Source organism: Caretta caretta, chromosome 18 (assembly GCF_965140235.1).
Source record: "Caretta caretta isolate rCarCar2 chromosome 18, rCarCar1.hap1, whole genome shotgun sequence".
NCBI lineage: Eukaryota > Metazoa > Chordata > Testudines > Cheloniidae > Caretta > Caretta caretta.
The window spans coordinates 19,647,741-19,675,582 of NC_134223.1; the positions used below are offsets into that span (position 1 = coordinate 19,647,741).

Below are 27,842 nucleotides of genomic sequence, written 5' to 3' on the forward strand. Positions count from 1 at the left end.
GCAGTGTAAAAGGCAGCAGAAAAAATTCTTTTTAGTCCCTGGTTATTACTGTATCTAACTAGAAGCATTAAACTGGAAGATCACCTTGCCTTCTGCTTGGCTGAAATGAATTAAATGACAGGAAATCATGGATTTCCGAACCCAGCCTTCCTCACAACATTCCTCCCTAACAGAGAAGAATTAAACCGATGAAAGTGAGTAACAAGAAACAGGTCCTAATATTCTCTTGTATGGTAAAAACAAAATACCATCAACCTGTCTAATAACAATCCCACTTCAGAGAGAGAGGGAATCTCTAACTCAGGGGATGGAGAGCACTGAAAACTGGATTAGAAGTGCGAGGTTACAATGAAGGCAGAGTACATATAATTATAGCTCAGGGTTGTAGTTTGCTGTTAACTTCTCTATAATACCTTTACATTAATGATAATCATAGCAAAATGCAGTAACTTATCCATCATAGGTGGGTTTGAGCCTGGGAAATAGCGAGCGCTTTTCAAAATTCTGCCTTAAATGCTTATTAGGTAAAAATATTTGTATTTAAAACAAATAATGTTCTAAACAAATTTTTACCATTCCCACCATGGTTTTATTATCTTCATAACTGTGAATAGCCTCTCTGTTGAAACTGGTCTTTTCTAGTGGGAGTTACAGACGGATGGTACAGGGCAGGATTGAAAGAATGCAGTTCCGTTTCCATTCCATGCATGGGAAAGCAGGAACATTCAAAGCTGTTGCAAAGATTTCCCCCTTACAGCAGTTATGTAAGTCTCTGCTTTCCCATGCATTCAATTGGTCACCACATTCCTTCAAACCTACTCTGTGTCATGTGACCTTTAAGGTGAAAACACTTATTATATTTAATTATTATAAGGAATACCGTATTTGTTATTTATAGGCTCATGCATACCTAGGCAGTTGTATTGAAACACTTCTGAGTGGTCATCTCTTTGATGTTTTATATAGGTCAATATTCAAAATTGGCCACTGAATGGGTACCTCAGATTTTTGGGCGTCCCAGATTTCCAAAGTGTCCAGCCTGAAATTGAAAATCAGCAGTTGCTTTTTCAAAAATTTGGCCATAGTAACCCTATAAGTTACATCGATCATTTATTTTAAACCATATTTCCAGCCATAACTGTCCAGAGCGCGAGGAACAGAGGCAACAGTTTTTGGCCATTTTTTTCTTCTGCGGGAGGGAAGCCAAAATATTGGAGCTGGAGCAGTAAATTGGAAAATAACACCTAGCCTTGACCAACCATCATCATCTATTCACAAAGAGTACCATTTACAAAAGTGTCTAAGTCCCACTGAAAGGACCTCTGCTCCTAAGTCACCTAGGTGCTTAAAAAGAAATTTACCCGAAGTGCTTAGTGGAAACAGGCCCAGTGACAATGAAACAACTGGATGTTTATCCTTACACCCTCTACTGCAACCTTTGTGCCTTCCCCCAGTCTCCATGTATAGGTCACTTCTGTTCCACTGTTACTATCTAATTTCTCTTTTTTTTCTGCCTCGCCAGCTTACCAAAAAAACCCCCTCTCTTTCCTAGCCCTGTGGCTATGCTCTCCTTTCCTCTGTTCGTGTCCCAGAGCCGTGCTCGGGTCAGCAGCAAGCTAACGCTTTTGTCAGCGTGATTAATAGCGCTGTGGATTGTCGTTAATTCACTGGCTAATGACTGCAACTCTGGCTGCTCTTGGAGTAATCGGGTGATGTATGTGGGGAGCGCGCACCTCATGGCAGAGGTGAAAATCATTTCGACAAGTCAAATATTGTCACAGGGAACAAATGGCTCTCCCTGTTAATAAAAATTAATGAATTTTTTTTACTGCTGGCCTGCTAAATGAAGCTATGGAGTGAATGAGCAGAGGGGACAAGCTCAGTGGAATTAAGCACTTTATTTGATGGTTAAAACTATAAACATCTTTATTACAGTTGTGATAGGATGTGGCAAGTGTTGGGGATTTTGTTCGTGTGCCGAAGCAGTTTGCTCCAATGAATGTTGGCTTTTTAAAAGTGTGTGTGTATGGAGCTGGGTGGGGAATAGAAAGCCAAAGAGACTTGAAATATTGGGAGGCCAGCAAAGGCAGAACAATAGTGAGGGTTCCCCACCCTAAACATATCCCAAATGCACCCACCCACTCCCATGTGCATAACTTTGAAGAATCCACCATCTTGCTCCCTACCAACCCAAGATGTCCACCCTATCCATTGCCCGATCTCCTTACTTCATGCAAGCCCCCTATGGCTCTGAGTAGTTACACTGGCAGTCAGCATACTGCTAACGTCTGCAGTTCCTCTGGGTGAGCTGCAGCCTTCCCCTATGTGATTTCAGAAGCCACCACAGGATATGAGGATGGGGCAGAGGCAGTTAGCCGAGGAGGACAGTGGCACCAAAGAAGTCACCAGCCACTTTTCATTGTCTTCTTACCTGCGGTAAGGACAAATATTCTGTTATCTGCCAGCAAGTCAGTTACCCATCAGCACTGGTCACAGAAAAGTCTGGCTTTGGTTAGTGAGGATTTTCCTTCCTGCACTAGCTTTTCCTTACTGTCTCTCTAAAGCCATTCACTGTTTTGAGTCAGGATCCCAATATGGCATTCGGGGGGTGACCAAATTGTAGTCTGAGGTCCAAATGCAGCTGAAAGAGCAGGGCAGTGCAACTCCTCTTTAACATGGGAAGCGTAGCCCATGGGGATTTCGGAATAGATCCCAGAGGTTAGCAGTCCATCTGCTTAAATCTTCAGATCATTGTATTCTGGGACCTATAGTCTCCACTGGCTGCATCTCCACAATAAAGATAAGGAGATCCTCAGTCCACCCCTTTTTACATATACCAAGGATAGCCTATGCGCTTTTGGCCAGTTGAACCAACCAGGGCTGTTTGAGAATTCCAGTGTTATGTAGAAAACAGAAACAACACAACCCTACTGGAAATCCTTCCCCATTGCATCAAATCTTTATTAACAGTGAATACGCCATACACATCTTGTATGTGAAGGGGAAGAAAAGAGAGACTGACCTGGCATGAGATCTTACTCTTTTAAAGATTTCACATAGCTGGCTTCCTGGGGAGCAGCAAAGCTAAGGAACTGGAAAAGGAAAACAAGGGGAAAACCCTAAAAAAAATACCCAAATGTTACGCTGGACTGACTATTATGTGCCCAGGTGCACCTTCCAGATGGTAGGGCACAGCAGTGATCTGACAGTGTTCTGTATGCTCTCTGTGGTTGTTTCATGTGATGCATCCAGGCAATTTCCTGCAAGGAACCCCCCAAAAGAGAGTTTCCCTGCGCTACTGCAAAGCAAAGAGAAACAGTTAAAAAAAAAATCTCTTCTCTCTTAACAAGGCATAGGTGTCATCCAGGACGAAGTTAAGAACTTGTATCATTTTTGGTGGTGCTGTTTTTTAATGAATTTTGTTTGAGTGCAAATTTTATATCCACGTAAACATGAAAAATTGCTGCATTGCATAAAATTAACTCAACGTGAGCCAATAAGAAAATAAGTAGCATTTAAAAAAATATTTTGTAGCTTTTAACCCATGGCATTTTGATGAAACCGCATACGTAGCTCAGTTGCTTTTTCAGTATCAGCTGGATATGGTGTGGTGTCACTGGGTGCCAATTAATAGGTCCTGAATTTCACCCCAGAGGTGACTGTATTTCAGAGATATGTAGAGTGATTGCATTATATATTTTGTATTTGTTTAAATTTTTTAAGCATTTCGGGTATTGTACAAATGCAAGATTACTATGATCGTGATTTTCACTGAATTAATACTTGCAAATTTTCTATCAGTCCTGCTCTCAGGCTCTCTTGCCAGCATGTATCTTAAAGGAGAATCCAGCCTAATTTTTGGCAAAACAAAATATGAGAAATGCAAGACACAAAACATATCATAACTCAATTAGACAATCTCAGGACTGGTGCAGAAGTGTTATGCTTAAAAATGAGCTCGGTGTAACATGCAAGAAGCAAAGGCAAACAACTGTGTCTTGGCATTAAAAGCTACATGAACGATAAATTGAGAGATCTTGTGATACAGACATTGCACCAGGAGACTTACCTTCTTCTCCAAATAAAAAATTCAACTTTGGACCTATGCATAAACCTTTACTCTGACTATTTATGGGTCTATTAATATTTTAAATAATACTTCACCAAATACTTGTGCATGTGCTAACTTATAAAAATGCTGTATGAAGGACCTAGGTAGGTTCTTATTTGAGCTGGTCAGAAAATTTCTGACCAAATGTTTAGAAAATGCTGATTTAATGAAATTGAAATGCTTTGTGGGAACGTATCCACTTGGTCAGTTTTCTGCAGGAGACTGTCAGTGCTTCACAATGACTTTATCATTTTGATATTTTAATAATAGAGCATAAAATCAAAATGAAATGTTTTGACTTTGAACCTTTTGATATTTTAGAATATTTAATTTAGTGAAAATTTCCAAGATTTCGACTTGTTGTTCTGATTCAAGATGAAATGAATGTTTGAAATCTCATTGTTTCCTGTGGGCTGGGAATTCCATTTTTTGACCAGCTCTAGTTCTTATGAAGAACAGTATTTCACCAAGTACTCCCCTTCCATCCTTTGCCCCATATGTTTCCATGTAGGGTCCTCCATGGAGCTAAGCAGCCCGATTTGCATGCCGGTTCATCTGCTTGGGAAGCTTCAGAAGCCACAAAAGAAGGAAGGAAGGATTGGTTTGGGGTCTTGGGTCTCAGTCTGAAATCTGCTCCAGAGGGGAGGGTGTACACCCTGCACAGAGAGCCAGTGACTTATTTATCTCCCATTTCTCCTAGTTTGTTGCACTCCCCCAGTGGAGCTCAGTGAGGGTGCAGGAACCTGCCTGCTTGGTGCTCACTGCAGGATCAGGGCTTAAGACTTTCCTGTGCCCTTCTGTAGAATAAGGCATAAATGTCATGTGGGAAAATATTTAGATTTTCCTTGGGGGGAAATCATGAATTGGTGGGTCCCCTTTAAGTGACCAGTCGAGCAGAAGTGTATTGAAGATGTGGAGACTCCTACTTGCTTTTTCTGTTGTTGTGTTTTAATTTTTGGTAATTGCTGTCTTAGTATAGCTCAGACCTTGTTTTTTTACTTCACTGGTTTTGGACCCTTTGACATCAATGTGCGATGGTCAGAAATATATTTGATTACCCCATTAACCATATATTCCCCATCATTTAATATTTATATTTATATTTGTGTGATCCTATTAACATTGGCTTCCATTTTCGTTGAAAATAACAATGATAATTCAAAACCAATTCCTTGCTGATCAAGTATCCATGCTGATGTTCAGTCTTATCAAGCTGTTGTGTGTGCATAGGAGAGAATTACTAGTAGCATGAAATAAAAGCTTTAGATCTCCAAAATACCACACCAAGAACCCTGCATATCTCCTTGTGGATTTTTTCAGGTATATTATTTCCCAATGTACTTGTCTGTAATTATCCCTATAAAACGGTTTTTACAGCCACATGACTCACAATGAAAGTTATCAGCCCAGCAGAAGTCATTTATTTTTACATTTCTATAAAATGAACAAAACCCCTAGCCAGGGTTTCTCTGCCCTGTCTCCCTCTGTACCACGACCATCCTTTGCAAGAGCAGACTGACCAGTTCTGGCATGCGTCTCTATAATATAGCCTCGTGAGCATTAAAATCCAGGAGATGAAGAGTTAAGGCAGAAATCAAATCTCGAGGTTCAGACTGTCAGCTTAGATAGTGCTTAGCAAGGGTCGAGGAAAAAAAAGTCAGTTGTGATTTAGAAGAAAAACAGTGAGATTTGAGCAATTCCATGGAATACCTTTCCTAGCTCCAGGGCAAGTGGAAGTGGTATATTAACCAAGGAATAGAGCAGAAGAGGAAAAAGGCCAAATCACATTTCTTTGAAACAAAGAGGCTTTTTACCAGGAACAAGCCTTGATAAAAATTACAGTGGCATCGCAACTCATTTCACCCACTTTGCCTCAGGCTATATTAAAGCAATGAGGAAATAGGGGATGCAGCAGCCCTGAAATACAAATACTGGGGTCCCAGGAGGATTTTCAATATAAATAATCCTTTTTTGAATAATGTATTGGCTTTAAATAGAGCCAGGTGGCATGGTGCAACACCTAAGCTTGCTTTGGAGGATCTCGGATTGAGACAGGATACTGTACATATGGTGGTAGCTATACAGTGAAGTCAGCCACACCTACCCCTACTCCACTTCCCCTCCTTCTCACTCAAAAGTGCCATATATCAGCCTCTAAAGGGATCCCCTTATGAACCCAGATAAAATGTAAACATCGGATGGTGAGGTTGCGAGGTCAGGTGGCTCAATGATAAGAGCGTGAAATGACTACAGGCCACCCTGATTTTGAGGACGTCACTGATCACAGTTTGTACTAATGGGTCTTTGCATGACTCCATAAACCAGTTCAGGAAGAACGAAGTTTACTGCATTGACCACAGAACCATTTGCCTGATCGTGTTGCTTGAGTTGCACGTTGTTTCTGTACCTGGTGCCAGGCTTCTAGCTCCACAATGCAGTTTTTCTCCAAGTCCTGGACACGCAACATTACACCAAGGCACCAAGCGATGCGGTCAGTCGTCTATTGCTCAAAGATCGAGTCAGAAATATTCATCTTGTGCAGATTTTGTTTGAGTATCTTTGAAGTGTTTCTGCTGCCCTCCAAGCTAGCATATGTGACCAGGAGTTATGTGAATTCCCATTGGAGATAATGAGAGATTTGTGTGCTTATGAGGGGTGAATTTTCTGTTTAGTGTTTGTTCCCATCTCTGTTTGCCTATCTGTAAAATGGATAGAAATACATTTCTGTTGCTCATGGATGTTATGAGGTTTAAATAATTGTTTTCAAAGTGTTAGAAAAGGGTTATAAATGCAATTTATTTTTACTATTACAACATGCCTCGTTGTTTGTGAGACTTGCCATTATCCCGTATCTGAATGTTACAGGAAAAACTCCAGGCACACTTTCCGGTTGGAACAGACATGTAAATGGCTTTCTTCATGTGAGTAAAGAGTTAGGATTAAACACATGCTTAGCACTTTGTCGGAGACTTTTTTGTGAAGTATTTTTTTTTAATTAGAGAAGAAAGTCTGTCTGCAAAGAGCACTTCAGTGACCAGGGAAAAACCCTAATGTGGTAGTGTCCATGGAAGGGTGTTCACTGTACAAACATTCATTGAAACCAGGAGATGAAACGTGAGGAAAAAGAAAGAGCTCTCTGTGGAGAACTGGGCTTAAAAATAGGTTGAATTGTGTTTCTTGCAGTTGTCTTTAAAATGAATTTTGTCCATGTCAAATATTATTTTCCCTATAACAGTTAAACATTTCTAGAGTCTATTAGAGCAGTTGTACCTGAAGGAGGTAAGAGGAAGAGAGTTTAATTAAGAAGAGCAGCAGTGGCTTGTCTCTTTGGCCAATCAGCAGTGTTCATTTAGGACTTCTCTGGGAGTCTTTCTCCGTCTTCCTCTTCCAGCTGCTTGGAATCTGTCAAGTTAACCCTAAGTTAGTGGTGTGAGGAGAGGACTAAATTAGAGATGTACTTCAGCCATGAAAGTCAGATTCAGATCTGAGGTTTAGTGTTGCCAATTTAAATGTTTTTATTGTGAGTCTTGTGATGCTTGTTCTTCTTGAAAGCTCCAGCTCCTGGAGGCAAGTTATTACAGGAGAATCCTAGCTTTCTTTTTCTTTGTAAAGTAAATGTTTAGCCCTTAAGGTTGTGAAGAAAAACTTGAAAACAGGGCCTGAGTGAACCCTACAGGCTCAGAAACTAGAAGACAAAATTCAAAATCAACCCAACATTTATTATTTAAAAAAAATCTTATGATTTTGAGGGGTGTGAGTCATCGAGCTGGTTGGGAATTCTTCAACAGGATGGTTTTCGTCAGAAAATTCTGCTTGATTGAAACAGAAACTTTTAGTGGAAAAGGTAGGTTTCAACAAAACGTTTTGTCAGGAGGGTTTCTCAGGTCAGGAATTTCTGGTCAAAATGAGAGAGAGAGAGAGACTCTCCTGCTGGGGCTGCTCCACTTTATGCAAATATCCACGGGGCCAGAGGAAGTAATATTGAGATCAGGGCAGTCCTGGGAGAGCTGGGAGTCCTAGTTTCAGATCCCTGGTCTGAATAGGGCTGTAGGTGTCTCTCCCAGTCACACCCACCTTTACCTACATTCAGGGCTGGAGAGGGACTTTTCAATGGCACTGTAATAAAATCCAAAAGCCAACGAAGAGCTCACTCTACCTTGATTTCCCCTCACCCCAAACAAGCTGGGTTTTGGGAGGGAGATCCTGGAGGGCAGCTAGGCTGGCCCTTCTCAGCTGCCTCTTGGAGCCAGGAGCCTCCTGATTTTAGCTTCTCTCTCAGCAGCTCTTACCTAGCAGCTTAAACCTCCCAGGTGGAGAGCTGAGACACTCAAAGCTTGCATCTCTATGGTTAAGTATCTCCCTGGCCATAGAAGCCTGTGAGTAGCAACCAGGGAACAGGAGCCAAGGCCAGGGCCCTTCCTAGCTAAGCAGCAGGAGCTGGACTCTCCCCACCCCTGAAGCAAGGGAATATGGGGCAAGGGATGTGCCAGAGCTCTGCATCCAGCTAAGAGATGGCAACTCAGCTAGACAAACCCACAGATCTTCCACTCATCCATGGGCAAGAAGCAGCTAGGCTCAGGGGCTAGCAAACCAGCCACAGCCTCCCACCCACTCTAGGACAGGGAGAAACCATGCCCAGATACTCAAGGAACAGCCTGAATTACCTGGACCCCCAGCCCACTAAGATGCCAGAGCCCGCTTGGAGTGCAGTAATACCTGTGTTCATAAAGCTTCTTTCAGGTGGTAAATTTGTCAGTCTCCAGTGCTGATAATCAGGACATTTGCTGTTGTTTATGTTAGAAAGGTAATGCATGTTCTTCCCTAGGAAAATTAGTGCAGTTGCATAAAATTTCCAAATATCCAACCTTCAGCCTTCACAAGTAGGAGACCCCTTCCTCTGCCATTTTGGGCAGTTGTCTGGGAGGCCCCACCCTTGTAAATTTCTCCTAGAGTGGGGTTTCTACAAACCTTCACTCTGAGTTTCACGTTTGGAAAATTATACTCAAGTGAAGCTCTGTATTCGGGGCTGCAGGGAGAAGGATGTTACAAAATCCCCCCAAACTCACATGAACCAATATTTGATGGGCCTTGCCCAGCTGCTCAGTGACAGATTGGAATCCATATCCCAAATTCTAAGAAGTCTTGAGATGGGCCCAAGATGGAAAAGCCAGATCTGGGTTTTGAAAACAGAGATTGGATTTGTTTGAATTCAAGCTGTTCTTTCAGGATCCTCTCTAAGCAATAGGACTCTGCATTGTACTGTTCCCTATGCATCAGCTGATGATAGCTAAAATTGTGTGAGATATTCACAATGGAAGATTGAATCTACTCGCAATCATATGTTTTAAACTTGCTATGAACTATAGTGAGCCAGTTTCACGGAAAAACTCAAATTTCACAGATTTCTTGCATTAAAATATATTTCTCAAGTATTGAAAATGAACCCTTTTCAGAGCACAAGGCAGCTGTAAAACACAAATGTAGAAATGTGGGTATTTACAAATTTCTGATTTAAAAAAATAATCATTATAACATGTTTTGGGGAAAGGAAGATTTGCAGAATACAATGTTGCCCCAAATGGTGAAAATTGTAAGGTGAAATTTTTCAGGGGGTTTGTACAGCTCTTCTGTTTGTGACATGATGTAAAATTGTTGAACGTGGAAGAATTTTTTTTTTGGTCAGTCACAGAAAATCTGTTTTATATTGTTACATTAAAATCTGCATCTCTTTCTTCTTAAAACAGAGCCTGGCTTTTGACATCCACCTCACGGCTCAGACCCTGTCCTGCATTGATTCACTTGTTCTCTTTATTCTGCAGAGTCTGCTAACACTGTCCCTTTCCTTTGCTCTGCCTTTCCCCCTCCCTTCCATGCCCAGGGTATGTTTGTCTAGCTCACGTTAGGAAATATAAATTGTTATTGATTATTATTAATATTTAGCATGTTTTTGAAAATGTCTTTTCCCACTGCTATTAATCTGCTATGTTAATAATGCCAGGACTCCTGTTCTGGACCCTAGGGAACCTGCAGTGAGTAGAATGACAATGAGACAGTGACAACAGCAGAAAAGCTTTCACTTGGCAGAGATGTGAATTCCAAATGCAATGTCTCCTTTTGGAGAGTTACAAATGCTTTATTCTTGTTCTGCAGTTTGCAGTTCAGGACTGAGAGAAATACCAAGCATCATTTGTTAGTTTTTGGAGACCTCAACTTGTTACATTTATTTATTTATTTTACCGAGACTAAATTTCTCTTACCAGACAAATTATCTTTCAAACGGTTTTCTTTTTTAGAGGTTTTACCTTTTCACATTGTCATAAAACAACTTTCCATTGAACTGGGAACTTTTTCATGCTTTACCAGACTTGATGAGAAAATAGCCAAAGCAGCAAAATGCAATTCTGATTTTTCTCTAAGAATCAGCTCTTTCCCAGACTCGGTTTCTGCTTTATTAATTGTTCATATTTTGTTCCCTAAATTTGCAGAAAGCTTGTTGAGATTAAAGACTGTGGTTGTATTATGTACTCTATATTTCTTTTGCTGCTTCATCACTGAGAGTTGGTTTTAGCAAATTATTTGCCACAGAAATCCCCAAGGACTGATTTATCTTCCCCAGTGGCTTTAACAATGCATAACTTGGCCATATTTTTTCTTTAAAGGAATCCAATTCTATCTGCTATATCTCACTAGGCCATGAACTGTCTGCACAACACTGTAGAATTTTAAGAAATGTATTCATACATTTCAAATTCAAATGTAATACTGGGCATATCAAAAACAAAAACAAAAACAAAAAACAAACAATCAGAGAGGCAATCAGGTAAAGTTTAGCTGCAGACAGCAACCTCCTGGTAATAAGACTTTGATTCTAATAGGCTCTTCTGTGAAAATATTTTTGATGCCTGGCTGAACTAGACTTTTACTGGAAATATAATACTGGCATTTAGTGGAGAGTTATTTGGACACTCTCCCTGCTGGTTTTACTAGAGGAAAATGCGTATTAAGGAACACTTTGAAATATTGTTACAGGATTTATTCTCCATTCCTCCAGCAGAAATCCTTTAATAAAAGAAAACACTTAATTTTGTATTTAGAACTGAAGGCACTTTAAATCTTTAAATCTTTTTCTTTTTACAACCAGCTTCTACAGAGACTTTTTTTTAGAAAGATTATTTTAAATATGATTGTTTAACTCCTCAGTTCTATATTTCTGTCATTACCAATTTTTGGTGCTCATATTTTGAGAGTTCTACCTTTTTAATAAGAGAATTGGGTCTAACCTAAGGATAGGAGAAGTAATAAAGATAAAAATCAGAACAGACTCACCTTTTGCTGAAAATCTTAAATGAATCTTGGCTTAAAATTCAAACCAAACATTGAACAGTTGTGAAGTTTTGAATAGTTCAGTTATTTATGTTGGTTTTAGGTCCCGTCCCCTCCACTTTTGAATACCTCTGCAATTCCTAGTTTTGTCTAAGACTGAAATACTTTTAAAGGACTGTTCTCACAGGAGATGAGATGAGGAAAGCTATACTTGTCACTATCTTAAATACCGATTGTAGTGGCTGGATGATGCTAGGCTGCTTCATTAGGCTGGAAACTCAGATTTAGTAGTAACCTTGAAACTTCTGTACCTGCTATATGAGAAGAGCATTTCGCCGACTTATCCTTTAATTTTGTTTTTTGTGGTTTTACACTGGAGAGGGATTAAATAAAAACCCACATCCACCCAGGAGCCAATTTCAAGGGCATGTAAAAAGGACTTTCCTCAAGTAAAAGTCCAAAAATGAATATCTTGGGATCATATGTTTTGCATGAATTTATCCTGATAAGTGTTAACTGCCAAGAAGCAGGGTTATTTAGTGGTTAGAGCAGGGCTCTGGGAATTGGGATTCTTGAGTTCTGTTACTCACTTGCTGAGAGACCGGGCCATGTCACTTAACTTTCCTGTGCCTTCATTTACCCTTCTACAAAATGAACATCTTAACATTGTGCCTACCTCCTAAGTGTTTTCATAGATTCCAAGGCCAGAATGGACCACTGTGATCATTTAGCCTGACCTTCTGTACAACACAAGCCATAAAATGTCCCTAAAATAATTCCTAGACTCCAATCTTGCTTTAAAAATTATCAGTAATGGAGAATCCATCATGACCTTTAGTAAGTTGTTCCAACAGTTTATTAGTGTCACTGTTAAAAAAATACATCTTATTTCCAGTCTGAATTTGTCTAGCTTCAACTTCCAGCCATTGAATTGTGTTATACTGTATCTTTATCTGCTGGATTGAAGAGATCATTATTAATATACGTTCCCCATGTAGGTACCTGCGGAACAAGTCTTTCCTTAACCTTCTCTTTGTTAAGCTAAATAGACTGAGCTCCTTGAGTCGATCACTGAGACATGTTTTCTTTTAATTATTCTCGTGGCTCTTCTCTGAATCCTCTCCAATTTATCAACATTTTTCTTAAATTGTGGACACCAGAACAGGACACACTATTCCAGCAAGTTTTGCACCAATGCCAAATACAGAGGTAAAATAACCACTTGACTTCTACTGGAGAGTCTCCTGTTTCTGCACCTATGGACTGCAATAGCCCTTTTGGCCACAGCATCTCACTGAGAGCTTTTGTTCAGCTTATTACCCACCAGGACTCCCAAATCTCTTCGAGTCCCTGCTTCCCAGGATAGATTCCCCTTGTGTAAGTGTGACCTGCATTCTTTGTTCCTAGTTATATACATTTACATTTAGCCATATTAAAATGCATATTCTTTGCTTGTGCCCATCTTACCAAATGATCCAGATCTTCTGTGTCAATGACCTGCCCTCTTTATTTACCATTCCCCCATTTTTTGTGTTATTTGCGTACTTCATCAGTGATGATTTTAATGTTTTCTTCCAGGTCATAAATAAAAACACTAAGTAGCATACGGTCAAGAACCTATCCTTGCAGAACCCAACTAGAAACACACCTGTTTGATGATGGGTCCCAGTTTATAATTATGTTTTGAGACCCATCGGTTTGACAGCGTTGAATAAGTTTAATGTGTGCCATGTTAATTTTATATCTTTCTAATTTTATAATCAAAATGTCATGTCGTACTGAGTCAAAAACCTTACGGAACTCCAACTGGGTTACATCAACACTTTTACCTTTATCAACCAAACTTGTAATCACATCGAAAGAAGATATCAAGTTAGCTTGATAGGATCTATTTTCCATGAACCTATGTTGATTGGCATTAATTATATTACCCTTCTTTACTTCATTACTAATCAAGTCCCGTATCGGCTGCTCCATTATCTTGCCCAGGATCGATGTCAGACTGACAAGCCTATAATTACCCAGGTCATCCCGTTTACCCTTTTTAAATATTGAGCCTTATTATTTTTACAGTGCTGTAAGATCATCTGATAAGACAGTCATGTAAATGAAAATATTATACTCCACTGATGTTTAAATGATACATGAGACGCACAAGAATTAAATTACACAATAAAAAGGGAAGCAGCAGCCTATGAACTAAGGAGTTGGAATGTGGATGTCAGATAGAGATGGGTGCATATTCAGATTTGTTGATTTGTTTCAGCCACGTTTGCATTCCATTACAAGTGCTTTCCACATGGATTTGGGTGATTTGAGGTTTGCGGAAACTGAATTTTAAATCCACGTGCACAGTGGAATGAGTTGCACAGTCAGTCAATCAGAACAGAAATGATGTGATATGACTGAACAATCACAGCTACTTAATGCATTTTAATAGTGAATTTCAAATACCAGATCCTCACACAAAATTGTTCATGATCAATCCATAGAAATTTAAAAAAACTTGTAAAATTTTGGATACTTTAAAATACTGAATAAGTTCAAGAAAAATGTGATCTGCTCATGACTGTCCCACACACTGAAAAATTGGCTATATTCATCAGATAAATTACTTGATGTGCATTATGTTCTCCGCTCTCACATCATCCATTATTCTGAACCCCTGGGACATAACACAAAAAGGAAAAATTACCTACATGACTGAAGGGAGGCATCCCATTGTCCCAAGCTGGAAAGGTGTCCATTAGATATTTTCCTATACTTTTGAAAAATCAGGCAAAAACATACCAAGCAATAGTGGAATCATTCTAATCTGCAAGCTAAATGCAAGAATTGGACCAAATCATTACACGCGGTAGAAATTTCTGAGCTAGAAAGAGACCATATGGCACTCCAATGGCACTGTGGTACCCTGGCCCATCCTTTCCTCAGTTAGGGTCAGTTTCCTTCATGCTTATTTATTTTAAGTGCCTGTCTAGGTCTTTCTTGCAATTGTGGGAGGTTGTGAAACCAAGGATTTTCATGAATGAATGAGTGAGCGACATCTCTAAATGGTCAGTTACACAGTAGATTCTACTTTCCTTTCTATGGGCATTCCAGAGTTGTACGGAAAAGTCTAAGGGCATTGTCCAAGGGTCTAAGAATCATGTAGGCCACGTGTTCCATGTGTGTACAAATGATTTTTCATTGGCTGCTTCTTACTTCAGTGTTCACCCAGATGCGGCTGGATTTATTGCTCTTTGTCCAATGTCCATTGGCAAATACTGTAGATCTCTATATAGGCAACTTGGATGGGGATGAGAAATTCCCGCCGTGAATTTGGGGGAAAATTACTTAAGTTCACAAACGTGAAGTTACTTACCTTCTGCTCTCCCAGTGAATTGTATTTGTGATTTCAGTCCAGTTCCTAGTGAACCAAAAGCAAAGCCTATCACCACAGCGGTCACTAATTAGCACCATTTGTGGAATTAGGAAAAACAAGTACTTTCAAAATACACCACAATGGCAGTCCAGAGATCCTTTAATTCTTCAGCTCCGGTATCTCTCACCTTCTGAGAGCTAAAAACAACAAACGCTGCCTTCTGCCTGTTCAGGCAGGAGGCCTCCTACCCACGGAAGGAATGTCACTATTAGCATCTTTAACAGTTCACTGAACAATCTGTAAAGAGAGGGGTGAACAGAGGAAGCTGGACCAGATAACGTGGATAGTGGGACCTGCACTGTGTGTTGCCTTGTTTGGCATCGCTTTTGAATCAATGCGACAAAACACCTGGACTGACATCCCTGGAGAACATGGGTCTGATTTTTCAGAGATGCACAACTCCAGTCCCAGCAAGCGGGAGCTGCAAGGTGCCCCTCCCCTCTGAAAACCAGACTCTGTATTCAAACAACAGGGTCAGTGTGAACAGGCACAGTGCAGTTTTGCCCTGCACTAAGCTTCTGCCTTGCCATTGTATTTCACCTCTGGCCAAGGTCAGAGCAGGGCCATTTGATCACCATGCCCATTCAGTGCTTGATGCCTTAATAGGGACTGCCAGTCTGGGTGCCGGTTGGTGCCAGGGGGTATTCTTTGTGATTAACAAACATGACATCTCAGATCTGAACTGAGACCCACTAATTGGTTTCATATGAGCCACCAGGATGAAGTTCCAGAGGCCTTATTAGATGTGGAGAGCAGAGTAAGGAAACAAGATTGGGGACTGGAGGCCCAAACAGTCTTCCAGAGGGAATCCAAGACAGCTGCTTGTTGAGAACCCTCAGGGTTATTTCCAGAAGAGAGGCCTGATTTTCAGAGGTACCAAGCACTGTGGCTGCTATTGACTTTGAAATTTAAGTACCTGCTTAAGTGCTTTGTTGTGGTAGGGCTATAATGCTGTTCTTTTGCACCATTTCCATTGGCTTATGATTCTGAGGCACCAAAATAAAATTTTTGCTTATGGAAAAATATATATGAGAATGCTTGAATGGGAAAAGAGAAGTCCTTTTGTGCCCCCCGCCCCCGCAATAAAAAATGGCCAAAAGTCCATTTTTATCCTGTTTTCCTGGAGGTGTGAATTTTTTCATGTTTTCTTGCTAATATAGCAAGAATCCAAAACAATTTCCAGTATAGATTTTTAAAGAGAAAAGTTGAGGCGACAGCAAAAATACTGCAGGAGCTTTGCCACGTTCTGCCGCCATAAAGGGAATGGATACATTCACTTGTCGGTTGAAACAAATGTTTGATGCTGCTGCTTCTTCTCTGGAGTCAACGCATAAGAAATAGGTCTCAGGGAAGTCTTAAGCTAATGGATATTTTATGCCTTCGGTGTTTGCTTGACAATGTCTTTTAAATTATAGTAGACAGTAGCCCGATAAGAAGCAGTTGGAGACAATACCACGATAGTCATTGGCTATATCTGTTTTCAAACTTGTGAAGAAGTATCAGTTATAAAGGATGAACAATAAAATGAAAAAAAATCCTCAATAATTAATCAACCAGTCCCCTTCAGGATATATTTCAATTATAGTTAATATATTGATATTTAGATTTTCAACTCTTTGAGACAAGTTCTTTTCCTTGAGCTGAGATTGCACATTAGCCTCCAAGAAATGTATGAATTCATTGGGAGCCTGAAGTTTTCTCTTTAGTTAAGAAAATGAAAATATCAGAGCGTTTTATATGTATGCTGTATTTATGCAAACCAAATCCACTAGAGAATCCTCTTGAAGCCCTGGCAGCACTGTGGATTTGAGCCTGTTGCTATTTTATGTGCAAGTAAAAATGAGCCATTTTCTGTGAACATCCAGTTCTTAAACTGTCTGCCAAATTTCAGCTTGGAAAGTCACTGTATGTCAGCCAACAGAATAATGCAATGGAGTATGACAAAAGTGTTATAAACTCAATCCTGCATTCTCTCTGCTCACAAAACTCCCACTGCAGTCAATGGGACTTTTAAGTACAGAAGGAATGTAGGATTGGGCCCAATATTATGTCTTACGAGGTCAGTGCAATTGAAAGAAGAGCACACTTACTTGCTGATCAAATCAGTTCAGACACTGGCAGCCTGAGCTGAGTTCAGTGTGGGTGGATTCTGTATGTCTTAAAGGCTAAGGAATCTGCAATGTTCCTCCAAATATCTGTGGATATAAAAGTTCTTTAATCATTTCACATAACTAGGTGTATTGCTAATGGAATCCTATGTTGTAAAAAGTAATCAATCTCATTGTTTTTGTGCACTCATTAATGTTCTGCTACTTTTTAGGTGGGAAATAATGCACATTTCCTTTGCTAGATTTATTTATATAAATATATTTATTGCAGCTGCCAAATAGATTATTCATGAGGCTTATCACCAATAATAAAGCATCACTTTAATTGTTGCAGAAACCTCATTGGTGTCACACAGATGTTAAGCCTATCCCCATATCTGATTATCTGTGGAAACAACCTTTCAATATCTTCTTTTACTGAGTAAGTTTGCTGGTGAGCCTTGAAGGTCTAATTTTAGTTTTATGATAATAACAATATGGTCAAGTTGTATTTCTGTAGCGCTTTTCACGTGATCGGACATTCCAGAGCATTGAAATACTTGCCAGTAGAGGATGGAGTATGTAGGACAGCATGGCTGTCATTAGTGAATGGCAACATCCCACATGCTACGAATAAAAGCCAGCAAATCTGTGATGAAATTCAGTAGAAGGGAAGAGTGCTCCTAAACTTTCTCTTTAGTTAAGAAAATGAAAATATCAGAAGGTTTTTATGAATACTGTATCGATGCAAATCAAAGCCACTAGAGAATACTCTTGAAGCCCTGGGTTGTCTTCTGGGTTTTTTTGTTTTGTTTTGTTTTGTTTTTTGTTTTGTTTTTTTGCCAGCCAAATTGAATTTAGAACAACATTGAGGGGAGCAGCCAAAAGGCTTGATAGTGAAATATGCAGTAGGTTTAATGCAGAGTTACTAGCATACTATATTGATGGCACCTCCACCAGCAATCATATGTTATGTGATGGGAAGAAACCAGAGAGGCTTAACCAAATATTGGACTCCACCCTCTAGTGGCTGGACTTGCCCCGTATGCATCCTGCATATGTACGTAGCCCAAACTGAAACCACAATCCTCCTTGTTTGTAGGCAACAACTGGGTTATAAAGATGCCTTCACACTGCTGAGCTTGTAATAGCTTGGGTAACCTTCTTGGACGGAAGTCACTCATTGCAGATCTCACACAGTGCTCTGTTATTTCTGTTCAGACATTACAGCAAAATATCCCTGCTAGACTTGACAGTATTACATAGATATCCTGAGATAATTTGTATCCAGAGGGGTACTCTTAATGTCCTGCCTGCTTGTATCAGCTTTGAAAAGCTATTGGACAAAGGAGGAATGCCGCACCTCTTTAGATTAGAGAACACCAACATTCAGCTAATGGGCTACTTTATTCCAGGAGCTGCAAGCAAACGTACTCCAGAAGTGGAGCATCACACAAGTATACTGTAGTGACATCTAGCTAATTCCCATGGTCAGTCTCACTTCCACAGCAGGCCATGCCACTTCTCAGCTAGATCAGGTTGACAAAATGCATGGCTTTCGAGAGTGCCTCTGAACGCCCTTCTCAGAGGTACTTGCTCCAAGCTGGGTCTCCGTGGGTCATCTCCAGCTAAGGTTCCAAAAAAGCACTTAAACCCAGCAGCGTGACACAAAAGACCAACCTCAAATACATTTACCGGCCTAAAGCCATCTATATTATGTTGAATTAAGGGGCAACATTCAACCATTTTACAAAGTTAGACACTTTGCAATAAATCTATTTAACTCCTGTGGCTGAGCGTGATGGTTATACTTCAGAGTGGAGCGGGACAATGACTACATTACAGTCCCCTACACATTTTATAAAACGTTGCTACTTATATTCAAGCTGGAACATAGTGCATGAGAATTCTCTTGCTCTGTCGGTGCTTTGTTTTTTCAGGAGACTTTGGATCAGTCATACAGCTAAACCTTGCAGTTTTTCAGCAGTGCTCTTGTTGAGTTAAACGGGTGTATGCCAAGTGCTATAGTGAACCATGCAGACACAGCCAATAGTAAGGTTCGCTTGGAACTGCACTGCCCTGGGGGGAGAACCAGAGGCAGAATGTCTTCACATGTTCACACTACCCATTCTTGGGATGTTCCTCCCCCTGTACAGCCAGGCTGTTTTGCTAGTGTATGGGGGGAGGGGGTAGAGAAATGGCCCTGTCTTGTCTCCATGACCATCCCTGCTCTTTTCAAAACACTGCCAATGGGTTAATGGGCCAAAGGTTCAGTTGTGCTAAATATCCCTAAATTCAGATGCCCGTCTGAAGACTTTCTGACATCACGCAGATCCCAGGAGGTTTCTAGAACTACCCACCCAGTATCGGCTAGGTCAGAATTACCATGAGAATATTCAATTTCATGGTAACTTGGTATTTCCACTTCCAGTACCAGAAAGTATGGCAGGATAGGGAAACTGAAAAGAAAGGAGGAGAAGCTAACCACACTTCATTGACCTTCAAAAACTATACAACGTCAGATCAAGTGTGGGGTCACTTGGGATTACTTTTTAAATTAAATCTGGACTGGTATGTCCAAATAGCAACAATACTAAATGGTCTGTACTAGAGAGTAATCTCTATTGTCTACCTGCGCCATTTCAAGTATCTCACAGGTTGAGCTTTGCTAAGCCCCACTATGCTTTCAACTCTGTTGGAATTCCTGTTTCTTAAGTGCAAAAGAGGCTAATCATAGAGTAGAAAATAATTTGACTTGCTAATACCAGAAAAGAAAACATTTACAGCAACCACAAGTATTTTGGGGATTATGGCGTATAATGCTTATGAAAGCTTGTTTCTGGGGACATGTTTGCGTAAGCAGGGCTGCACTTTTTACTAGAGGAAACATTTGTAAGCTATAGCAGAGGATTTGCTGTGCTTCCCAAAATCTGGGACAGAAAAAGCCAGCAAGTGAAGAAGCAAAGTCTTCTCCCTTTAGTGAAGTGGGCCACACAGTTTCTTAGGGGAGAAGAAAGAAATAAACTCAGAAAAATCTTTATGAGGTCTCAAAAAGAGAAGAGGAGATATTTCTTTAATACAGAAGGCCTATTCTGAGGCTATAAAAGAGATGTAGTATGTACTCCTTAAGCAGAGCCCTGCTGTGATAGCTATTCTCCCCTGATAGTTCCTATTTGGCAGCAAGAAATGCCTTCCATGCTGAAGTGAAAACTGTCATTTTTGTTGGGTGCTATTTTTCCCCATGATTACATCAGAGGTCAGTCATTAATATTCACTGTGGGAGTCCCTCTCATTTCTCCATGGCCCACAATGAGGCAGTTGTTGGAGTTGTTATCATAGTAGAAACTACTGTGCAACGAAAGCACAGTCATGCTGCCTCATATTTAATTGAGAGATGGTAAATCTGTTCCCAAAATACTTCAGCTCCTTGTATTGTATGACAAATATGTTTTTCTTTTTCCCTTCATCTGTGTATGTTTCTCCCCCTCCCGTTTTCCTTTTGGATGAAGAAAGCTCCATTTCCCCTACATCTGAGGGTCATAGATCAGCAATTGACTCTTCATGGAAAATCCCCAAACATTAGCAGCCTGAGAATCACCCATTTTCCCTCTGTTTCCTTTACTTTGCTCATTTGCAGCTTCCCAGAATTGGCATGGTTTGCTTTTATACCCTGTTTAGAATCAAGATGACCCGGCTCCATTTTCAAGCCTATCTGGCATTCACACTGACATTTGGCGTATTCTCTTCCCATGTGCTTCTGTGATGGTCAAGATCAGCGGAGACGCTCTTGGTACGAGACTAGATTTGAACATCTGGGAGATGAGGCCCTAGACTCTGGAATTCTCTCAGTAGTACCTCTGAGTCAAAAGGCCTGGTTCTCAATCATTTACACTGAGACAGGAGTGGAGGAGCTTCGTTGTTGCCCTAAATGCCAGAGGCGTAATGGGAACATCAGGATCATGATACGTCTACACTACAACTTCTGTCAGCATACTTCGGTCACTCAGGGTATGAATAAATCACCCCCCAGAGCAACATAAGTTACCCCGACACAAACACCAGTGTGGACAGCACGATGCCGACATAGTTACTGCTGCTCGCGGGGGCTGGAGTAATTAAGCTGACGGGAGAGCTCTCTCCGGTCAGCTGAGCGCGGCTACATTAGAGAGCTTACAGCACTGCAGATATGCCACTGTAGACGTGCCCTTAGTCTTTATAGAGCGTTGCTTCATTGACTCCTGCAGTGAGAGAGCAGAATCCAGGTGCCACGGCTTGGTACAAAGCCCATCATCCATGGACTCAGACTTTTGTCTGGGGGGGGGCGTGATTGTGGTTTTTACACTTACACCATTTTTTTTATGCATCATTAATTGTTGGCAATTTTTTAAGCACATGCTCAGCTGAAAGACAATTCTGATGGGCACACTTTGTAAATAGATGCCCACATTTATTTTTTTGTAAATTATAAGTACCAGTTTGAGTGCCAGCAGGTGGAATTTGGAGATCTAATGTGTGTTTCCAAATTAGAAAATTAGACCGACTGCCTGGAGTTCTGTGCATCGCCAGAACCTGCTTTTTTGCAGGTCGTTTTCACTGACCCACTTTCAGTTGCCACCATCCTCCACTGGTCTGTGCTCCACTCCCTGCCTTTAAATTCAGTTCTGCCGTCACGAGAGTCTGCCCTGTCTTCTTTAAGAGCCAATACCACGGTTCTGCTTTAAGATTTCCCTACTGCAATAATAATTGCTGTTCCCGGTTCACTTTGACTAACTATCATTTTAATGGCTAGGGTTCTCCTTTCCTTTGAAACCAGGCAGCATCTAGCTCTAGAAGAGTCAGGTACTATTGTAGAGACCCCTTCTACCATACTCTCTGGGATCACAAGGGAGTAGCAAGGTCACATTCTGTTCCGGTTACAATGGCAGGAGCTGTATATTCCTGAGCCAACATGCTAACTTAGCAGGGTACGTTTATTTCTATTCATTTAGAATTAACAACCATGGAATAGACTTATTAAGACATAGCTGCTACTACCCCTCAATATATATAGTTTAAGGAGAACCATTACTGTTTTACTCACTATCTAATAACTATCTTATTAGATATTTGGGAATATTAATTTAACATTTCCCCCAAGTTTCTCTTAAAACTGTTGTCTTCTTGCCAAACGTAAATCCCATATTTATTGAAGTAAATGAATATTGGGAAATAATGTCCGTTTGACTGCAATATAGCAGGAGGTATGTGAATATCGATTTATTACACTGGATTCAAATAATGTATTATGGCATGTGTCGAAGCCAACACTCTAGCAGAAACTATGGAGATCCATGATAGCTCCTGTTTTCATTTCCTAATAATGTTCAGGGGGGAAAAGGGCCGAAATTTATTTTATGTTGAATCTCAACTCATTGATTAAGGAGGTTTGGGTTTCTTTCTTTCGGAAGCTTGAGGAAAATCTCTTCACTTGTCTGTGTGCTAAGTGAGATGTGTGTGTACCAAAATGGATGAGTTTGGCTAGAGAAATCAGCCCATTTGATAATGTTTTATAGACACATAGTGGGTAGCCTGCTCATAAGAGAAGTAATGTCTAGTGGTCAGCCCACTCCACCGCCTGGTATATCCCTTTAAGGATTTTGAAAGACCCAGGAAAGATATACAAGGACCTAAGGAGGGACAGGGATACAGAAGAAGTGGTCCCAGGAATAAGTAATGGTTGGGATAAAAAAGGCACCGTTTCTTTAAAGGCCTGGGATCAGCAGCCTGGCAGAGGGGGTGGGGCAAGGCTCTTCTCTTCCTCCAGCCAGTTGGGGGATGAACTGGGAGAAAGGGGCTGGCATAAAGGCTGCCTCCTCCCTCACAGGGAAGGCAGATACTGACAGAAGAAGGCTGGCCTGCTGAGTGCTCTAGTGGAAGGCTGGGGTAATGGTAGGAGCAGCTCAGGGAAGTGGCTGATGGATGGACGAAACAGTCCTTAGCCACCTAAAACAGGGTCCCTGGGCTGAAACCCAGAGGAGAAGGCAGGCCTGGGTTCCTCTACCTTTCCACCAGAGCAAGAGGAAGCACACGGGTGTTTACCAGAATTGCTAAAGGGGGCGCTAGGCTGAAAAAAGTCCCCTGCAACACCGCACATGGATGCTCTCTGAAAGTGAGAGACACATCAACAAGGCAGAATTCAGACACTGCTGTTACTAAGGGGAAATGATGCTTGTAGTCTGGATATTTTTTTTCTCTTCCTCCCACCCCCTGACACACACACACTTTCCTTATTTTTTTAGGCCTCCCTGAAGAATGTTTTGGAATGACCAGCACAGTTGTGAATCTATACCCTGAACCCCCTGCAAAACCAAAATAAAGAATTTCAGGTTTTCTTACAAGTAAATAACTTACTATTGTGTAGCATATTTCCAAAGTCATTAAAAATCTCATGTTCTTGGCAAGGCCTTCCAGTGACCTAGAAGAGAGTGACTGGAAACACTTCGGCTGTAATTGAGGCTGGTTAGCAGTGATTGCAGGCCTGTGTTTGGATTGCAAATGGCCGAGGTACTTTTACAAATTACCCTGCTCTGGATTTGTCCGTTTACTGAAAAATACACCTCCTCTACTCATGCTTAAAGAAGGTGTTAGTGGAGTGCAGAGGTTGTGCTAAAGCAAAAACTACATTTGGAAAGGAACTACACCTATAGTATTATCTTCCCCCACTCCCCACATTCTTCTCCTTTAAGAGCGGGGAAGAATGGTTAAGGTGCTAGATGGAGACATAGGAGATCTGGATTCAGTTCCCAGCTCTGTAACAGCCCCCCTGGGTGAACTTGGACAAGTCACTTAATCTCTCTGCGATTCAGTTGCCTAACTGCAAAATGGGGATAAACATAATTTCTTTCTCCCACCGTTCTTCTGTCTCATCTATTTAGATTGCTCTTTGAGGCAGGTACTGTCTCTAGCTATGTGCTAGCTGTTGTACAAACTCTAGGTGCTACTGTAACATAAGCAATAACTAAAATACTCTAAGAAGAGTCACAGTAAGCAAAATTAGACTCTGAGTATAGCAGGGCAAAACAAATAAATCTCAGATGGTCTTCTCTTTCACTGCAGGATTTTCACTGTATCCAAATTCTAGGTTCCACTGCATTTTCTTATTCAACTACCCTCAAAAATTACAGAACAAGTTTCTAGTTCCTAAAACTTCTTTGGGTTTATTTAGCTTTTAGAAGCAAAAATCAACCCAGAAAATTGATATATGTGGTGATAGCTTTAATAATGGTGTTTCCTTGCAATTATCTCAAGTGTAATAATTTGTACTTCTAAAAGAATACCACTTATTTCCTAATTATTCTGGAAGAATGGATCTTCAACAGCCTCACAGCATTAAGGATATTTACTGTAAAAACAACAACAAACCTTCCTTTTTTTCAAACTTGATCTGTGATCCAATCCTGTAAGGCTTAGCAGCCTCCACTCCAACTGCAATCAATTCAAGTCAAGGGTGCTAAGCTTTCCAAGGATTGGGCACATTGTTTGTAACCAGATGTGGTTACCAATTCTGACTAATAATGTTAATTGCTCCTACTTACAATTTTACCTTTATTCTGTATACATCCCACTTAAATGTTTTATGTGGGTGTTTCTGAAACCTAAACAACTTAAGAACTTTGGGTACCAGGGAAACAGCTGCAGTTCTGCTGTTGCTTTTGTGAAAAGATCACACAAATCAATTAAAAAAAGAAAAAGAAAAAAACCACTGGCCATTTAAAGCCTAATAATTACAGTTCTGAATGCTGCTAAATTAAATAAGTGTTTTAGCCACATGACTTTTAAAGGTTTTGGTTTCTTTAGAAAATATGGTTGTAAATAGTCCTTGAATTGATCTGTTTCTAACCAGATTGTGAAATGCTGCATGGAATATTTTTCTGGAGCTGATATTATACAACTTTTCCATAGCTTTCTGTTTCAGCATTGTAGCACTGCATTAAACCACATCCCTGTCCTATGAAGTTTTATGAAACAATATATGTAGTGTGGTTGAGAGAGTAACTTAAAATGTCCACTGTTTAAGCATATATGATACATTACTCTTAATGCGATGTTATAAGCTAGTGATGCTATAATTATGCTTGAGAAGGAACATTCATTGCTGAGTGCCAAACCGCAAATAAAGACAGAGACATAGTTGGAAGGTCAAATTGGCCACAGCTTTAATTGAATAACCCATTGAACCAAATAAACCAAACCTAAAACTAGTCTGCCAGCTCTGGCCAAACTTGGGCCACAGGTGCTGTAGGCTTTCTTAGGGTCACAGCTCATGCCACAGAACAGAGCTCCTTAGGCACTAATCTGCTGTACGTGTACTGGGGCCGGCTGTTAATGGTGATCCCAGCCGGGAGATTAGTTACCTATGCTCCAGTTATGGGATGTGCAAACAGGAGTGGTCACTGAAATGGACCTGGTCATTGAAATGGACATGACCAACATGCCCTTGCAGATGGCAACGCATTCAGTGTTGAAGAGATGAGCATGGGGCTGGTGCTGGTGTTCCTCTGAATCATGTCTGAATGACTCCTCTTCAGAGCTGCTCCGAAAACAGAAACAAGATTCATCAACATTCGTTTCCTTTATCAGTGTCTCTGTTTCGCAAGTACTGCCTGTCGTACTGTAAATGAGCTTAAATTGAGTACCTACATTCTCCAGTACAGACATGTGCTTTATCCTGTGACCCCTAAGGAAAGTGAAAACTCACTAGAATTATCAGATCTTTGTGCATGCAACTTTCATTCATAACTTTGCTTTAATGTGGCTTTTTGCATTTGTTGTAAAATACCTGGAGTTAGTTAAAACAATGAACAACAGCAGAGAGTTCTGGCCACCTTCTCCATATTCCTCTGTCCTCATTCCATCATTGAAGGTCATCAGGCATCACTATCCTGAGCCTGTGCCACATGATAGTCATGGTTGCTGGTCTCTATTCCATTCTTCAATGAATGCCATTTTGCATACCACTTAGCCACTACAATACTTACATTCCTTTTTCCTCCCGCGTTAGAGGCCACCATTGCTTTCCCAGTAAAATCTCAACTGTCCGACCTGTTGGAATGTGAACACCTGCGACATGCAGGAAGATGCTCACAGGGCTGTCTAAAGTAATAGTTGTTTATCAGCTGGACTTGAATGTTTAACCAAGCAAAGGTAGCTCCTTAATGTTACGGTCATTAGCTGTGCGTCATTGTAGACCTATCTGCACCAAAACACTGGATCCACACACCTTCAAATTACAGGGGAACTCTGGAAAACCCCCAAACTCAATGCGGAAAGCTGTAAATCTGAATTCTGTGGCTCAGGATCATCTTTCCTGTCGCTCCATTCCCACCCTCTAGAATGTCCACTGCGCATTGACGTTCCTTGTCCCGGGAAGGGGTTAACTAACTATTGACTTCAGGGTTTTAGAATGTGTTGTTCTGTTGTTTCCCCTTTAGGTGACAGTGAGATTGTAAATAGTATGTATGAGACAGACCCTGATCTCCTGGCTGGTGAGAGTGCAGAGGAGGAAACAGAGGACAGTATTATGTCCCCTATCCCCGTCGGACCTCCATCACCTTTTCCTACCAGTGAGGACTTCACCCCCAAGGAAGGCTCACCTTATGAAGCTCCCGTCTACATTCCTGATGACATTCCAATCCCACCAGACTTTGAACTCAGAGAATCCTCGATTCCAGGGGCAGGGCTGGGGATTTGGGCCAAAAAGAAGATTGAAGTTGGGGAAAGATTTGGACCTTACATGACAATACCAAGGACCACGTTAAAGGAAACAAACTTTGGATGGGAGGTAAGCATGCTGACTATGATTGATCACGCTCATTTGTCTTGTGTACAAAATACTTATGAAGCTATACTGAGTCCTGACTGGCCTGGGGACAAGAGTATATAGAAAGGCAGTACTTTGCTAATGTCATATTTCCCTGGTTTAGTTTGTACCACAGTTTACATGCACTACTTTAAAAAGTAACAGAAATCCTGCTGGATAGCCTCTAGGCCACAAATGCTGCTCTAGCACCATTGTCGAAAGGCTAGCTTTAGTGACGTTGTATCATTTCTTAAAACACACAATCTTGCAGTTTTCTAAACTTACCGTCATAACAGAACAAATAAGATTAATCACATCATATTTTACAGATGGCAAAGTACTTAAGTATGTCACCTTAAATGGCCAGTCCATATTTGTCCTACCAGTCCTTTAGCTAGTTGTAGAAAAATAACTTGTATTCATTAGCATCCTTGAAGCAAGTGTTCTGGAGCTCTTTGCCATGTGACTATGGTAAAGAAACACAGAAAAAGAGTCGCTTTCCCCCAGCACTGAACAAGGAAATTTTTTAGAAAAAGGAAAACAGTATTATCCTTAAAACACTTATCTGCCTCTCTGCTTGACTGTTGAGTTTATCCCTAGAACCTTCTCCAACCTCTCCACCTTTCCTATCTGAAAATATCCCTCACCAGCACTGCTCAATCTTACGCTGGGGAGAATTATTTCAGAATTTTATATTAGCTGGACATAAATTAGCAGTTTTGGAGAAATGTTATTTAACATGTTGTTGTTAAAAGTCTGTTGAAAGGTTGTGCTTTTTTTAATCCAGAGCCTTGACTGTTTGGAAAACAAGACTACATTTTCAGTTCCATGATGCTCAACAATGTTAAAACACCTGAAATTCTATTAACCTCAATGCTTTAGAGAACCCTAGGGAAAACACTTTCTAGCAAGATTTCCAGTACTTTTTGGTTTTGGTCAGGTTAGAAACTGGATAATACAAGAGCTGCCTTTCTTCTGGTATTTCTCCTTCGTATCCTGGCTGATATTCAAGGAAAATACATGTTGCAGTTACTTTAGTTTTGTTCACGTGCAATTCCA

The 27,842-nt window shown here is 40.7% G+C and overlaps 1 protein-coding gene across 3 annotated transcripts in view; it reads left to right on the plus strand.

The window, feature by feature from the left end:
* The window catches only part of PRDM16 (PR/SET domain 16), a 440,044-nt gene that overhangs the window by 125,444 nt on the left and 286,758 nt on the right, over positions 1 to 27,842 (plus strand). For all 3 annotated transcript variants that reach the window (XM_048824857.2, XM_048824858.2, XM_048824859.2), the window contains exon 2: positions 26,416 to 26,765. In XM_048824857.2, coding sequence (XP_048680814.1) covers positions 26,416 to 26,765 — 350 coding nt within the window. The remainder of the gene's footprint in view (positions 1 to 26,415; positions 26,766 to 27,842) is intronic.